This window comes from Haliotis rufescens, unplaced genomic scaffold (genome assembly GCF_023055435.1).
Source record: "Haliotis rufescens isolate VD_foot unplaced genomic scaffold, xgHalRufe1.0.p SCAF_1, whole genome shotgun sequence".
NCBI classification, from domain to species: domain Eukaryota; kingdom Metazoa; phylum Mollusca; class Gastropoda; order Lepetellida; family Haliotidae; genus Haliotis; species Haliotis rufescens.
The window spans coordinates 84010846-84026325 of record NW_025963779.1 but is presented as its reverse complement, the minus strand read 5'-3'; the positions used below and the strand labels follow the sequence as shown (position 1 = coordinate 84026325).

The 15480-nt window shown below is 46.6% G+C and overlaps 2 protein-coding genes across 2 annotated transcripts; both read left to right on the top strand.

Moving 5' to 3' along the window:
• Positions 1-4537: 4537 nt before the first annotated feature.
• Positions 4538-5821, top strand: LOC124136956 (LIM domain-containing protein A-like). Its single transcript, XM_046503040.2, has one exon. The coding sequence runs from the start codon at positions 4538-4540 to the stop codon at positions 5819-5821; it is 1284 nt and encodes a 427-aa protein (XP_046358996.2).
• Positions 5822-5892: 71 nt separating this feature from the next.
• Positions 5893-6603, top strand: LOC125372152 (zinc transporter ZIP10-like). Its single transcript, XM_048381290.1, has one exon. The coding sequence runs from the start codon at positions 5893-5895 to the stop codon at positions 6601-6603; it is 711 nt and encodes a 236-aa protein (XP_048237247.1).
• The last annotated feature ends 8877 nt before the right edge of the window (positions 6604-15480 follow it).

Below are 15480 nucleotides of genomic sequence, written 5' to 3'. Positions count from 1 at the left end.
ACGAGACCCGTGCAGTATGTGTAATACAGCACAAATGTTTTCTCATTAGTAGATATTGCAGTTTTGACGCGAGGGCGATCATAAAAGATGCACATCTCTGTTGGCGTGTAGCATCCCCCCATTACAAGCTCGAAAAGCAAGCACAAGCTCGTCGGTCGCACACTCGCCTCTGACAGGTTTTAATAAAATAGCTCAGAAATATCGGTACTCAGATACTGCCATTTGCATTCGCGATCCCCGGAGAGGAAGGGCACTTCGGAACATGGTTTTCAGGTTGTACTATCGGATTTTATCATCAAACGTACGACAGTCGAAACAAGTCGACTGGCAAATGCAATCAAACGGGGCCCGCTCCTGACAGCAGCGTCCATGATAGGGTGTCTTCATCAAGTCGTTGGCTAAGCGTTGCTTGAAGTGCAGAGTGTTTTGATGGCTGAATATCGAAATGGGTAAAAAGACGGAAAAAAATAAATTACGATATTTACTGCTTGAACGGGCGGCGTATATTACAAGATTCATCGGAATGTCAATTTTTAGCACTGTTCTATGAGCGTTTTTGAGGAGACATATATCGACGTAGAATAACACCCAAGTAACGTGAAACAAGTCCCTCTGAACAGAGACGTTGAAGACTTTTTAGAGCAGTCACATATTTGCGTAGTTTAACAGGTTTGCACTCTTGTTGCCTTGATACGTTTAGAGATGTTTCATCACTTATATATATGTTTTTAAAGTACCCCTATTTGGTGTGATTGAGTTTGGTTTAACGTTGTTTTTTAACTATTGTTCAGATTTACCAGGGCGCAGATCGTAGGCATAGTCATTTGCTGAGACCGGCCAAGGATCATAATTGAGGCAAAGTGTATCCTGTCACTACTAAGGGAGACAACTCTGAAAGGTTTATACAGTGGCACCTTAGAGCACTTGGTAAACCATCCTTGTAGGTTAACTCGGACTATTGGGATAATGTGTGACGTCACAATGAACCAGGAATAATTTCACCTCGATGTTGTAACAAGGCAAATGATTATCTGTATATGCCAACGGAAATATAAAGTTCTGTAAAAATTCATTTATTCTGAAGTTAAATAATGCCTATTCATGAAGACATCTTCACTATTTGCACGTGAATGTTAATGCACGGCGCACAATGTGGATGTTTGCGTGTTTGTTGTGAGCATAATACTCATACATGTGTCTTTTTAATGACTGTAAACAGTACATTGGTTTGGTTGGTTTGTTGTTTTACGCTGCACTCAACAATATTCCAGCTATATGACGGCGGTCTGTAAATAATCGAGTCTGGACCAGACAATCCAGTGATTGACATCATGAGCATCGATCCACCCAATTGGGCTCGATGACATGCTTTAAAAAAGTCACAGAGCCTGACCACCCGATTCCGTTAGTCGCCTTTCACGACAAGCATGGGTTGCTGAAGACCTATTCTACCCCGGATCTTTACAGGTCACACCTCTTGATATGGAGCACAGTTAATTAACGCATCACATGTGCAATACCATTTCACGCAAGCTCTAGCATTCTTACGGTACTACACATGTCACCGTTGACGTCATTTGTAATGACGTAAGAGAAGCGATTTCTATAGAACGACGTCTTGTACAGTATGCCAGTTATAGAATGGCGTGTCATCCTGATGTGGGAGGAACCGCCTACGTGGTCTAGTGACAGAGCGTTCGCGCGGAGAGCGGAGGGTCCGGGTTCTACCCCCGGTCGCGTCATACCAAAAGACGTTAAAAGACGGTACTTGTTGTTACCCTGCCTGGCGCCGCTCGGCATTAGGGGCATACAACAAGGACTGGTCGGCTCGGAGATGGTATCTCAGTCGGACAGCACGGTGAAATCAGCATCTGTTCAAGCAGACACACACACACAGACACACACACACACACACACACACACACACACACACACACACACACACACACACACGTGTATGCACGTAGCCATATAAGTGCAATATTCTGGGACGCAGGTATGGTGCTGTCAAGCCAGGGATCTTAACTGGAGCAAAATCGGACTCGAACCTAAGAACAGAGGATCCAGTTCGGAGTGATAACCACTGTCTGGTCACCCAGAGTTTGACAACCGAGGGGTAATTGATGCCCTAATGGAGTACCCGACTTTGAAACCGTTTCCAGTTACGACGCAAACTGCATCAAATATCGACAACGGGACCTCCCAGAACAGAACACAACACAATAGCCCTATGCTTTCCCGTTTAAAAGTAGACAATATTTCCAGCGCTGAATCGACGATGACGGGTTGGTCGATGCCTTAACCCCGTCATAGAACTCATTCCAGCCACTTATGCCTAATCGAATCGATACAAAAATATCTGGTTGCGAAATATCGGCGAAACTTGATGAAAGGACTTCATTTCATGCTCAGTATTTCGAACAAAGTTCCATAAAAATCAAACAGTATGGGCAACTCTCGACTTCATCAACCCATATTAAACAAGACAGTCTTTCCCACAAACCGTTGGATTCCTTTGACAAAACTTGACCCATTGTTGGAGCCGTTGATTGACTTGGTCTCTCGACTGGATACATCCCTACTTGCAGGAAATTAGGTTCACTCGAATGCAAATACCGGTTGATTTAGTCGACCGATACGCGTTTTGCACAAAGACGGGTTTGGAGTGTGTTTTGACACGTCGTTTCCAGAATAAATATCTCAAGCTTCTGTGCCAATACGAAAGCTGTGCAAACGTGATTAGGGCGATGTAAGGATTATATAATCATATCTATTGAGGATTGCAATGAGCTGATATTTTTGTAGCTCCAGCGACAGCTTCGGCTAGCGGGTGAGAGTATTTCTTCAGAAAACGTGCCCTCCTGCAATGTTTGGACATGTTAAAAAGACTATGGTTTCAGTGGAATTAAATAGTTCCAAATTCTCGTTTTTTGCGTCTATTTCAAGAAATCTTTGTTTTCAACTACGATATCCATGTTTGATTTGTTAAGATAGATCGGCCATGTCTGCCCAATAAACAAATGGGTTACCTATATGATACCTCTCACGGTCTGGATGGACATTTCCACATATCTGGTTTTGGATTGTAAAATATTTTTTCGGTTCGGAGGAGTAGAGTGATTTGTCTGGATTGGTTCTTGGGTCAGTGTGACCTCATCTGCTTTGATGAGGTGAAATGGGGAGTAACGTCGCGTTCAAATCAGTAAAGATATAGTATGGGTGGAATTCATTGTAAGAAATACAAGCGTATTTGCATTTAAACTGTCTAAATCACGTTAGGAGTGGTGAGACTGTTTGAAGCGCACGTAAAGTGAACCGGAGGCAAAGTACCAGAACTTGGCGAGCAGTACCTTCAACCACACAAAACAATTTGTTGAAATTTTTGAATGGGAAGTTTACACGATATAAGGCTTTTCCATTGGACGAGAGGTCGGTCACATGGCCGCAAAAATGACGTTCATAAGTGTATGAATGACACGATTTGACGTTCATATGTTTTTCATGAGACCATGTACTTGATATACCGTAAACACTGACGGACTACTTCCACATTCCAGGGGAAACCCCTGGAAATTCCCTAGCACGAATACATACAGAAGCGTTGTTTCCGATCATTTAGACGTTTTAATATTGAACTCAGCGTTTTAGTATACATTGAGAAACGTCAGAGAGTTTGACTGCATGGTCGTCCACGACTACCCTCGCTATGTTCCATCCCAGTGAGCAAAGCGAAAAAATGCATTATCTCCTTAAAATCAGATCTTAGTTGTCGCTACCGCTAAACAAAGCAGTATCGAGAACTAAGATCTTATTTTAATGAGATTGAAAAATGCACATCTAAACTAGCTTAGTATTGACTCGATCCGTATCTGGACTGACAGTGACAGCAATCTACATCAAACTATGAATTTACCTTAGTATCTAATTGACACATCTCTATAATCACCTTTCAATGATCGACCAATTGATCAATGATGACCGCCACAGGTTCATTATGAACTTCGGAAATCTCTCCCGTCACGTTTATCGTGTCGGCCAGTGTGACCAACATCTACACCACGAACATCGTCACCAACATCTACACGACAACACCACGAACATCGTCACCAACATCTACACGACAACACCACGAACATCGTCACCAGCATCTACACGGCAACGCCACGAACATCGTCACCAGCATCTACATGGCAACGCCACGAACATCGTCACCAACATCTACACCACGAACATCGTCACCAACATCTACACGACAACACCACGAACATCGTCACCAGCATCTACACGGCAACGCCACGAACATCGTCACCAGCATCTACATGGCAACGCCACGAACATCGTCACCAACATCTACATGGCAACACCACGAACATCGTCACCAACATCTACACGACAACACCATGAACATCGTCACCAGCATCTACACGGCAACGCCACGAACATCGTCACCAGCATCTACACGGCAACACCACGACCATCGTCACCAACATCTACACAACACCACGACCATCGTCATTAACATCTACACGGCAACACCATGAACATCGTCACCAACATCTACACAACACAACGACCATCGTCACCAACATCTTCACGACAACACCACGACCATCGTCACCAACATCTACACGGCAACACCACGACCATCGTCACCAACATCTACACAACACCACGAACATCGTCATCAACATCTACACGGCAACACCACGACCATCGTCACCAACATCTACACGACAACACCACGACCATCGTCACAAACATCTACACGGCAACGCCACGACCATCGTCACCAACATCTACACAACACCACGAACATCGTCACCAACATCTACACGACACCACGACCATCGTCACCAACATCTACACGGCAGCACCACGACCATCGTCACCAACATCTACACAACACCACGGACCTCGTCACCAACATCTACACAACACCACGACCATCGTCACCAACATCTACACGGCAACACCACGACCATCGTCACCAACATCTACACAACACCACGACCATCGTCACCAACATCTACATGGCAACACCACGACCATCGTCACCAACATCTACACGACACCACGACCATCGTCACCAACATCTACACGACAACACCACGGACCACGTCACCAACATCTACACGGTAACACCACGGACCTCGTCACCAACATCTACACAACACCTTGGACCTCGTCACCAACATCTACACGGCAACGCCATGACCATCGTCACCAACAACTACACAACACCACGGACCTCGTCACCAACATCTACACAACACCACGACAATCGTCACCAGCATCTACACGGCAACGCCACGAACATCGTCACCAGCATCTACATGGCAACGCCACGAACATCGTCACCAACATCTACATGGCAACACCACGAACATCGTCACCAACATCTACACGACAACACCATGAACATCTTCACCAGCATCTACACGGCAACGCCACGAACATCGTCACCAGCATCCACACGGCAACACCACGACCATCGTCACCAACATCTACACTTCACCACGAACATCGTCACCAACATCTACACGGCAACACCACGACCATCGTCACCGACATCTACACGACAGCACCACGACCATCGTCACCAACATCTACACGACAACACCACGACCATCGTCACCAACATCTACACAACACCACGACCATCGTCACCAACATCTACACGACAACACCACGACCATCGTCACCAACATCTACACGACACCACGACCATCGTCACCAACATCTACACGACAACACCACGACCATCGTCACCAACATCTACACGACAACACCACGACCATCGTCACCAACATCTACACGGTAACACCACGGACCTCGTCACCAACATCTACACAACACCTTGGACCTCGTCACCAACATCTACACGGCAACGCCATGACCATCGTCACCAACAACTACACAACACCACGGACCTCGTCACCAACATCTACACAACACCACGACAATCGTCACCAGCATCTACACGGCAACGCCACGAACATCGTCACCAGCATCTACATGGCAACGCCACGAACATCGTCACCAACATATACATGGCAACACCACGAACATCGTCACCAACATCTACACGACAACACCATGAACATCTTCACCAGCATCTACACGGCAACGCCACGAACATCGTCACCAGCATCCACACGGCAACACCACGACCATCGTCACCAACATCTACACTTCACCACGAACATCGTCACCAACATCTACACGGCAACACCACGACCATCGTCACCGACATCTACACGACAGCACCACGACCATCGTCACCAACATCTACACGACAACACCACGACCATCGTCACCAACATCTACACAACACCACGACCATCGTCACCAACATCTACACGACAACACCACGACCATCGTCACCAACATCTACACGACACCACGACCATCGTCACCAACATCTACACGACAACACCACGACCATCGTCACCAACATCTACACGACAACACCACGACCATCGTCACCAACATCTACACGACACCACGACCATCGTCACCAACATCTACATGACAACACCACGGCCATCGTCACCAACATCTACACGACAACACCACGAACACCGTCGCCTACATCGTCACTGAGCCTCACGTCGTGGTCGTCGAATGCTCATTGAGGCTGCTGACAGGGGACCTCACCGACCCGGGGATCAGTGGCTACAATGGCCACTGGCTAATACTGGGATGAGTGGCCAGCTGCGAATGTTAACGTTCGTCTTGTATTGTAATACTATTGTTCCACAATTTTAAAACTCCTAATACAAAAAATACCATAGACTTATACGACATGTCACCTCTCGTTTTGACTTATCAGACAATACGATAAACGCCGACCGCCTCCGTGGCCTAGTGGAAGAGCATCCGCCTGGAGAGCGGAAGGTCCGGGGTTCGATCCCCGACCGCGTCATACCAAAAGACGTTAAAAGATGGTACTTGTTGTTACCCTGTCTGGCGCTCGGCATTGAGGGGCTAAAACAAGGACTGGTCGGCTCGGAGCGCTATAAATCGGCATCAGTCCGGACTAGTACAAGCATGCACGCACGCACGCACGAACGCACGCACATGCACGTCGCTACATAAGTGCAATAATCTGGGAGGCGACGTTAAACCCAATTTCACCTCACCTCACTTACGATAGTCGCTAGGACGCATTGTTAAACAACAAACAAACAAACAAACCGAGACACAACGCTGGACATCCTCCCGTGATATCCGAAGCTGTTGTTGACGTCATCATCCTCGAGTTCAACATACGACAGGCTCCACACTCACTTCATACACACTATCCAAAATAGCGCTTGCTAACTTCCACAATCGGTGTGATATAACAGATTACTGTTAACATCCCTTATTTAACGTCCAGATTATATTGGTGGGAATTTTTAAAGCCACATAAATCCCATACCGATATTCATTCTGACGTGGCCGCCTCCGTGGTCTAGTGGTACGAGCGTCAGACCGGAGAGCGGAAGGTTCAGGCTTCGATCCCCGGCCGCGTCATACCTAAAATGTTAAAATATGGTACTTGTTGTTACCCTGACTAGCGCTCGTCATTATGGTACTGAAACAAGGACTGGTCGGCTCGGAGTCAGTACACTGTGTTCTTGTTAAGGGGCGGTCGGGTAGCCTGGTGGTTAAAGCGTTCGCTCGTCACGCCGAAGACCCGGGTTCAATTCCCGACATGGGTACAATGTGTGAAGCCCATTTCTGGTGTCCCCCGCCGTGATATTGCTGGAATATTGCTAAAAGCGGCGTAAAACCTCAGTGTGGAGCACTATAAAATCAGCATCAGTCCGGACTAGTACAAGCAGCCGCTACATAAGTGCAATAATCTTGGACGCCATTTCACCTCATACTGACGTGACACCTATACACGAGGCATGCATATCCCGATCCGTACCGATCCTCAACAGCACCCCTGGGGGACAAAACCCCACACCTCATCGGCAACAGTACACATTCTTGTGGAAGTGAGTGCTTCCAGGAACATTAAGGTCTAATTTCTTTATTTTCGCTGTTACATTCAATACAATTTAACGCTACAAGATTCTCGAGAAAAGACCTTGCTTTATCACCACAAACGTCTCTCGGGACTTCACGTTTACAGCACAAGCCACACATCCCGGGTAGAGCCTTGTAGCTGTACCCGCGGTGGAGAGGTTAGGCCACAGGGCATGGCACATTACAATTTGATTCCTCAACGTTAATCTAATAAGACGGCCGTGAAACATCTTTCACCCTGATGAGAGTATTACGTGACCGAAAAACTTCGAAAACAATTTAAATTGATTGCGTTCGCTTGCGTCATTTTGCCGCTTAAGTTTCAGTGTTTGGGGAAAGTTCTTGTATTTCAAAACAGAATGTCAAGGGAATCGTCCGCGTGCACTTTCAAATTATTGGCAAATTAGGAAAATAGTCTTCAGTGTAAAATTTCAAATTTGGGAAAAACCCGTTATTATCTTAATAAAATACCGCTAGGAAAAGCAGCGAGGCCGACAGCTGATTGGATGGGTGAACAAACAATGCATGACAACATATTTGGCTGCGTTTTAGCAGTGATTAACGGTCTTTGATGATAAATGCAACGTTAATTCTGATGTTAGATGCACTGCATTTTGATTTGCAGGGGTTGCGTCCGACACGATAGTTCCTGTTTTTTTTATTCTGCTGCTTCTGCGGCAGCTACGACGTTAGCTGTTGCGACTACCACCACTGCTGCAGTTGTTTTCTCTGTACGTACGCTGGCAATAATATTGTTGATATTGCTTGTACCGCATTCATCGGTACAACGTGCTGTATATAATTACTACTGGGTCGATTATAGAACCGTGACTAACACTACGGCATTATTGTTGCTGTTGCTGCTGCAACGATAATTGAAACTGTTTTTGCAACTACTATCACCACTTTTGTAACTGTTGCTACAATTGTTGTTGCTGCTACTATTGCTACCATTATTGGTGCTATTGCTACCATCAGTGTTACTGTTACTGCCATTGTTCTTCTATGCTACTTGTACGACTATAGTTGCTGTTGCTACTATTGGGGACCATGGGGTAGCCTAGTGGTTAACGTGTTCGCTCGTCACGCCGAAGTCCTGGGTTCGATTCCCACCTCGGTACAATGTGTGAAGCCCATTTCTGATGTCCCCGCCGTGATATGTCGGGAATATTGCTTAAGGCGGCGTAGAACCATACTCACTCACTCGGGCAGTAGAGTAGCCTGGTGTCTGAAAGCGTTCGCTCGTCACGCCGAAGTCCCGGGTTCGATTCCCCGCCTGGGTACAATGTGTGAAGCCCATTTCTGATGTTCCCCGCCGTGATATTGCTGGAATATTGCTAAAAGCAGGGTAAAACCACACTCACTCACTCACTACTAGTGTTGTTGCTGCTGTCATAACTACCACTGTTGCTGTTGCTACTATTACTACTATTGTTGCTGCTATTACTATATTACCGCTATTTTAACTTGTCATAGATTTATTGCCACCAGGCTATGGACAATTACAATGCATCGATAGTTCAATCATCTGTAATTACATTCACTTCCCCGAGACCAACGCGAAGTCGTATTGTGGACGCGGTGGTACCATGCAGTTTGTGACGTTGTGTACGCCGATGTAAGCCCATGTCAACTGGTGTGCTGTGTTCCTCAATAATAACGCCGGCACAGGTGTCAGGCAGGTCTCCGGGCCCGGGGCGGTGGTGGGCAAGGTTACCTGGCCTGTCGCCGACATATCCAGCTAGATGTCCCAGGTGAGTGTGCCCAGGTGGGGGCCATCAAGCCACTAGCGTTATGTGCACGTGTTTTAGAGGACCACGATCAGAGATAGTCGTGTTTGATAAAGCTGTTATTTATTGCTTGGATGTGGGAGTGATTAATGACAACTTTACCTCTTCATCGTGTCGACTGGTGCGCCCATATTGCTTGGTAGTGGACTGTATAAACCCACAGGCTCATCATCAGCTCAGGGCCCTTGCCCCCTCTACACGCAGCTCAGACAGCGAATGGGACTTGTCCCAGGAAGCGCTGCCTAGTCAAACCCACCCAGATCTTTACGGAGAATGTGAAGACTCCCCAACACTGCAGTCTTCTTCATTACCCAGATTGTCAGAAGGGCTGTATTCCTGGTTGCGAACCCGGGTACTCTTCCAATGTCAGTCAACAGATTGGGAGGTACCAAACCTAAGGCACCGAGAACAATGGTGATTCGGACAACTTGGTACTTGGGATGAAAGTGTGACATTTCGAAAGCGAGGTCTGCATATTTGCCATGTTTTCCTGAATCTTGTCAATCACCTTAGTGTCAAAAGGGACAGAAAATTCAATAATATAAATGATTTCATTCGAGTTATGAAAAAGGATAAGATCGGGTTTGTTGGCCTGGATAAGTCTGAGGCTGTATACGGACCGATTCCAAAGAATTTTGTATTTATCATTTTCCATGACGCCCTCTACATATTCTGGGTCGTACCATGGATAAACCTCCGTGTCAAAACCACAAGCATTGCGAAGACCGTAATAAAATGATCGAGCCACTCCATCATGTCGATTAAGATACTGTATTTGTGCCAAAGCTGGGCATCCACTGACAATGTGTTGAACAGTCTCATTAAATTCATTACATAATCTACATTTCATATTCACACTTTGATGCAAAATCACACACTGACGGTTTCGAGTGGGAAGTGTTTGGTCCTGAGCAGCAAACAAAAAATATCCTTCTGTTTTACTTTTCAGGCCAGCCGACCTCATCCAAGCAAAGGACTCTGCAAGGTTGCTGAACTTCTCAACACACTGCACATGAACTCGATGCAGTGGTCGTTCAGAAAGGCTCTCCTAAGGCCGAGTCTGGGCCGATTTGATATGGCACTTCGCTTGGTTGACACTCATTTCTGTACCGTCCAGCAGAACAGAACCAACAACATGATCTACACTGACATTGAGATTATGGCCCACATCCTTGGCTCGTTTACGAAACCGGTGGAATGCCTTGTTTTCATCATGGGTCTTGACATGCTTCACAAGAGGATCATCAGACAAATAAATGTGTGAAAAAGTGCACAAAACGATTCTGTCATGAAGAGCCCCGACATTAATCAAACCACGCTCTCCCATTTTGATTGGTAAATTTATGCGATTGAAGAAAGAGCGAGGGTGGTGGGATCTATTGTCTGACATGATTCTTCATGTTACAGTGTCAATACCCTGAATTTCGTGTTTCATCCAATGGACAACACCAAAAGAAAGATGGGACAGAAGTATTTGTGTCTTTAACGTTATACTAATAACAATAACAACAACAACAATAATAATAACAATAATAATAATGGTAATAATGATGATGATGATGATGATGATGATGATGATGATGATGATGATGATAATTAAAAATAATAAAGAATAAATTAAAGAAATACAAACGATATAATGTTCTGCAATGAAAACAATACACATGGAGTTTTTGACGATCATATTCATTGCTTTTCTGAAGCTTCAAGAATATTAAATCAAATGTAGCTGACGTCTGCCAAAGTGATTTTGCTGGTGTTTTATTTAATTATACCTTTTTCGGCCGAACAGTAATTGAAAAGTACATGTGATATCTTCAAAGAACAGCATGTTTTCTAATCAGTGCTACATGGTAGTCTAAATCAAATCGATCACGTTGCAGAGTTAGCTGCGCGTGACTAGTCCGTACTAGGGTACACTGATCATGGGTTCGAATCCCTGATTCGCCCCGAATATAACTCTTGGTCTGTCAACACCGTGGCGTTCTCATGGGTTTCACCAAATTGGTAAACTCCCACGCCCTGTGTCAATTGGGGCTTTCCATCGACATTAGGCTGACACACAGTACAGTTCAATACGGCGTTAAACCCAACTCACTCACTCACTGATGGTCCGTGAGACGCCAAAGTATTGTTAGACTACCCGATCCCTTGTCCATTACCTATAGACATACTGATAGAGAAAAATGAAAATCACAACATTATTGTTGTGAAGAGTATACTTCATCAGCATCATTGAGTGACATCGTAGAAGATTGGTAGTTAACATGCTAGTAGTCGCATCATCATCATCATCATCATCATCATCATCATCATCATCATCATCGTCGTCGTCGTCGTCATCATCATCTTCATCGTGGTCGTCGTCATCACCACCCCACCACCCTCTTCAACATCATTATCCTCGTCGTCATCCTCGTCGTCATAATCATCTTCACCGCCATCCCTAACATCATCATCACCACCCCACCCCGATCACCATCGTCCTCACCACCAGCTATATTCAGTAATATATATACATGTGCCACGTCACTTCAAGTCCTCAACTTCAAGGGCTGAATCTACAATGGGTACCCATCAAGGGAAAAGCGATATGTTTTATTCCCGATTGAAATCAATCCCTTTGAACGTTGTCGCGCCTGTGTACACAACCACAAAGATGTTAATTCGTTGTAAGCGTCAATACCATATTGTCAACTTGACCCAGACCGCCATATCTGATCTTTAATAGATCGCCGTGACACCAAGAGAAGCACTTGGGAACAAATCTGTACTTATTTCGTTATTCAGGGAGGACCTCTATTGTGGTCCCGCACACACGTGACAGACAACACGTTTTTTGACTGGCAAAGCCGAACATGAAAGCACAGGCGTAAGGGTATCGTGTACACTAGGGTGGGGTGGGGGACAGTCTGGGGATAGTGTACACTAGGGTGGGGGGCAGTCTGGGGATAGTGTACACTAGGGTGGGGTGGGGGACAGTCTGGGGACAGTGTACACTTGGGTGGGGGGCAGTCTGAGGATAGTGTACACTTGGGTGGGGGATAGTCTGGGGATAGTGTACACTTGGGTTGGGGACAGTCTTGGGTTAGCGTACACTTGGGTGGGGGACAGTCTTGGGTTAGTGTACACTAGGGTAGGGGACAGTCCTGGGGATAGCTTAAACTAGGGTGGGGGACAGTCTTGGGATAGCGTACACTTGGGTGGGGGACAGTCTTGGGTTAGCGTACACTAGGGTGGGGGACAGTCTGGGGATAGTGTACACTTGGGTGGGGGACAGTCTGGGGATAGTGTACACTTGGGTGGGGGACAGTCTTGGGTTAGCGTACACTTGGGTGGGGGACAGTCTGGGGATAGTGTACACTAGGGTGGGGGACAGTCTTGGGATAGTGTACACTTGGGTGGGGGACAGTCTGGGGATAGTGTACACTTGGGTGGGGGACAGTCTGGGGATAGTGTACACTTGGGTGGGGGACAGTCTGGGGATAGTGTACACTTGGGTGGGGGATAGTCTGGGGATAGTGTACACTTGGGCGGGGGACAGTCTGGGGATAGTGTACACTAGGGTGGGGGACAGTCTGGGGATAGTGTACACTTGGGTGGGGGATAGTCTGGGGATAGTGTACACTTGGGCGGGGGACAGTCTGGGGATAGTGTACACTTGGGTGGGGGACAGTCTGGGGATAGTGTACACTAGAGTGGGGGACAGTCTGGGGATAGTGTACACTTGGGCGGGGGATAGTCTGGGGATAGTGTACACTTGGATGGGGCAGTCTGGGGATAGTGTACACTTGGTCGGGGGACAGTCTGGGGATAGTGTACACTTGGGCGGGGGATAGTCTGGGGATAGTGTACACTTGGGCGGGGGATAGTCTGGGGATAGTGTACACTTGGATGGGGCAGTCTGGGGATAGTGTACACTTAGGTGGGGGACAGTCTGGGGATAGTGTACACTTCGATTGGGCAGTCTGGGGATAGTGTACACTTGGGCGGGGGATAGGTTGGGGATGGTGTACACTTGGGCGGGGGATAGTCTGGGGATAGTGTACACTTGGATGGGGCAGTCTGGGGATAGTGTACACTTAGGTGGGGGACAGTCTGGGGATAGTGTACACTTGGATGGGACAGTCTGGGGATGGTGTACACTTGGATGGGGCAGTCAGGGGATAGTGTACACTTGGGCGGGGGACAGTCTGGGGATGGTGTACACTTGGGTGGTGTGGAATATTGCTGAGTGTGGCGTCAAACAAACAAAGATGCAAACAAACTGAAAATATTCTGGCCTTGTCAGCCTTCTACTGAACGGAACTCTCCTTTATGAAGGACAGGTGAGAAAGAGAAAGCTGAAACCGGATGCAGGAACGCTGGTATTTCATCCCAAAGATGACAACTGAATCAGGAGTGGGGTGAACCCTGACGTTTTTCTTTTGTTTTTTCGACACTTCGTAGTGATATTTTTCGTATATGTTCTCTGTTTATCCAGTCGGCGAGCTGGCTTATCCACCTGCCGCCATACGTCACGGGAGTCAAGGTTTAGACAAAAGTCAACAAAATTATAATTAGACTGCGATTCATTACCGTTACTGTGTTGACGGCGCTGTGGGATGAGGCCTGTCGCTGACGGCTGAACAAGCACGGGCAGATTCGTTATTATGAATTGCTTTCCTTGTAAATGTTGATTCATTGCTCGAAAAGACGGAAATATAGATCTCAGTGTCGAGAAAGGGGGTAGCGTTCAATCCCGGCTTGAGAAATTAGCTTTTTTATAGGCGAATTATGCTTATGCAACGTTGGTGGACAAACCAGTCTATATTTCTTGTGGTATGCATAGTAGAAATAGTCAAAGCACATGTTAGGCTTAACTTTCATGTGGGTAGATTAATATCCCCGTGTAGGGGTGTGTGTGCGTGCGTGCGTGTATGCGTGCGTGTGTGTGCGTGCGTGCGTGCGTGCGTGTGTGTGTGTGTGTGCACGCCAGAAAATCTTTGATTGTGGATTCTAATCCTGGTTCGCCACGAACATGTTTGTCAGTTTGTCAGCACCATACCCATGCTCGTGGGTTTCACCGAAGTGGTAAACGTCTGAGACCTACATTACTTCGGGCTTTCCTCCATCATTAAGCTGACACGCCGTGATATAACTGGAATAGTGTTAAAACCTGCGTTTAACCCACTCACTCACAGTAACTGTATCCTGTAACCTGGATGCAGAGATAATGTGAAGCATGAGAAACAGATGATGTAGCCCTGTAGCTGGTGTCCGCCAGCTCCGCATAACATGTGTGTTCGATTCCTAGATACGATTGGTCACTCACTAACTCATCTCAAAAGGACACTGATGCTCATCGATCACATGCAACTCGACCTCGAAACCTTAAAGTGTTATCCCTAACAGGTGAGGTGAAATGGGGTTTAACGTCGCGTCCAAGATTATTGCACTTATCTAGCGATCTAGCGTGCATGTACGTGTGTACTAGTTCGGACTGATGCCGATTTATAGTACTAGCCACTGAGATACCATGCCGCAGTTTAACATGAATACCCCACTCAGGCACAGTATACTGACTCCGAGCCGACCAGTCCTTGTTTTAGCCCCTTAATGCCGAGCGTCAGACAGGGTAACAACAAGTACCATCTTTTAACGTCTTTTGGTATGACGCGGCCGGGGATCG

Bases quoted from the DNA above. Each gene is read 5' to 3' on its own strand.
- LOC124136956 (XM_046503040.2), top strand. From the start codon at position 4,538: ATGAACATCGTCACCAACATCTACACAACACAACGACCATCGTCACCA.
- LOC125372152 (XM_048381290.1), top strand. From the start codon at position 5,893: ATGACCATCGTCACCAACAACTACACAACACCACGGACCTCGTCACCA.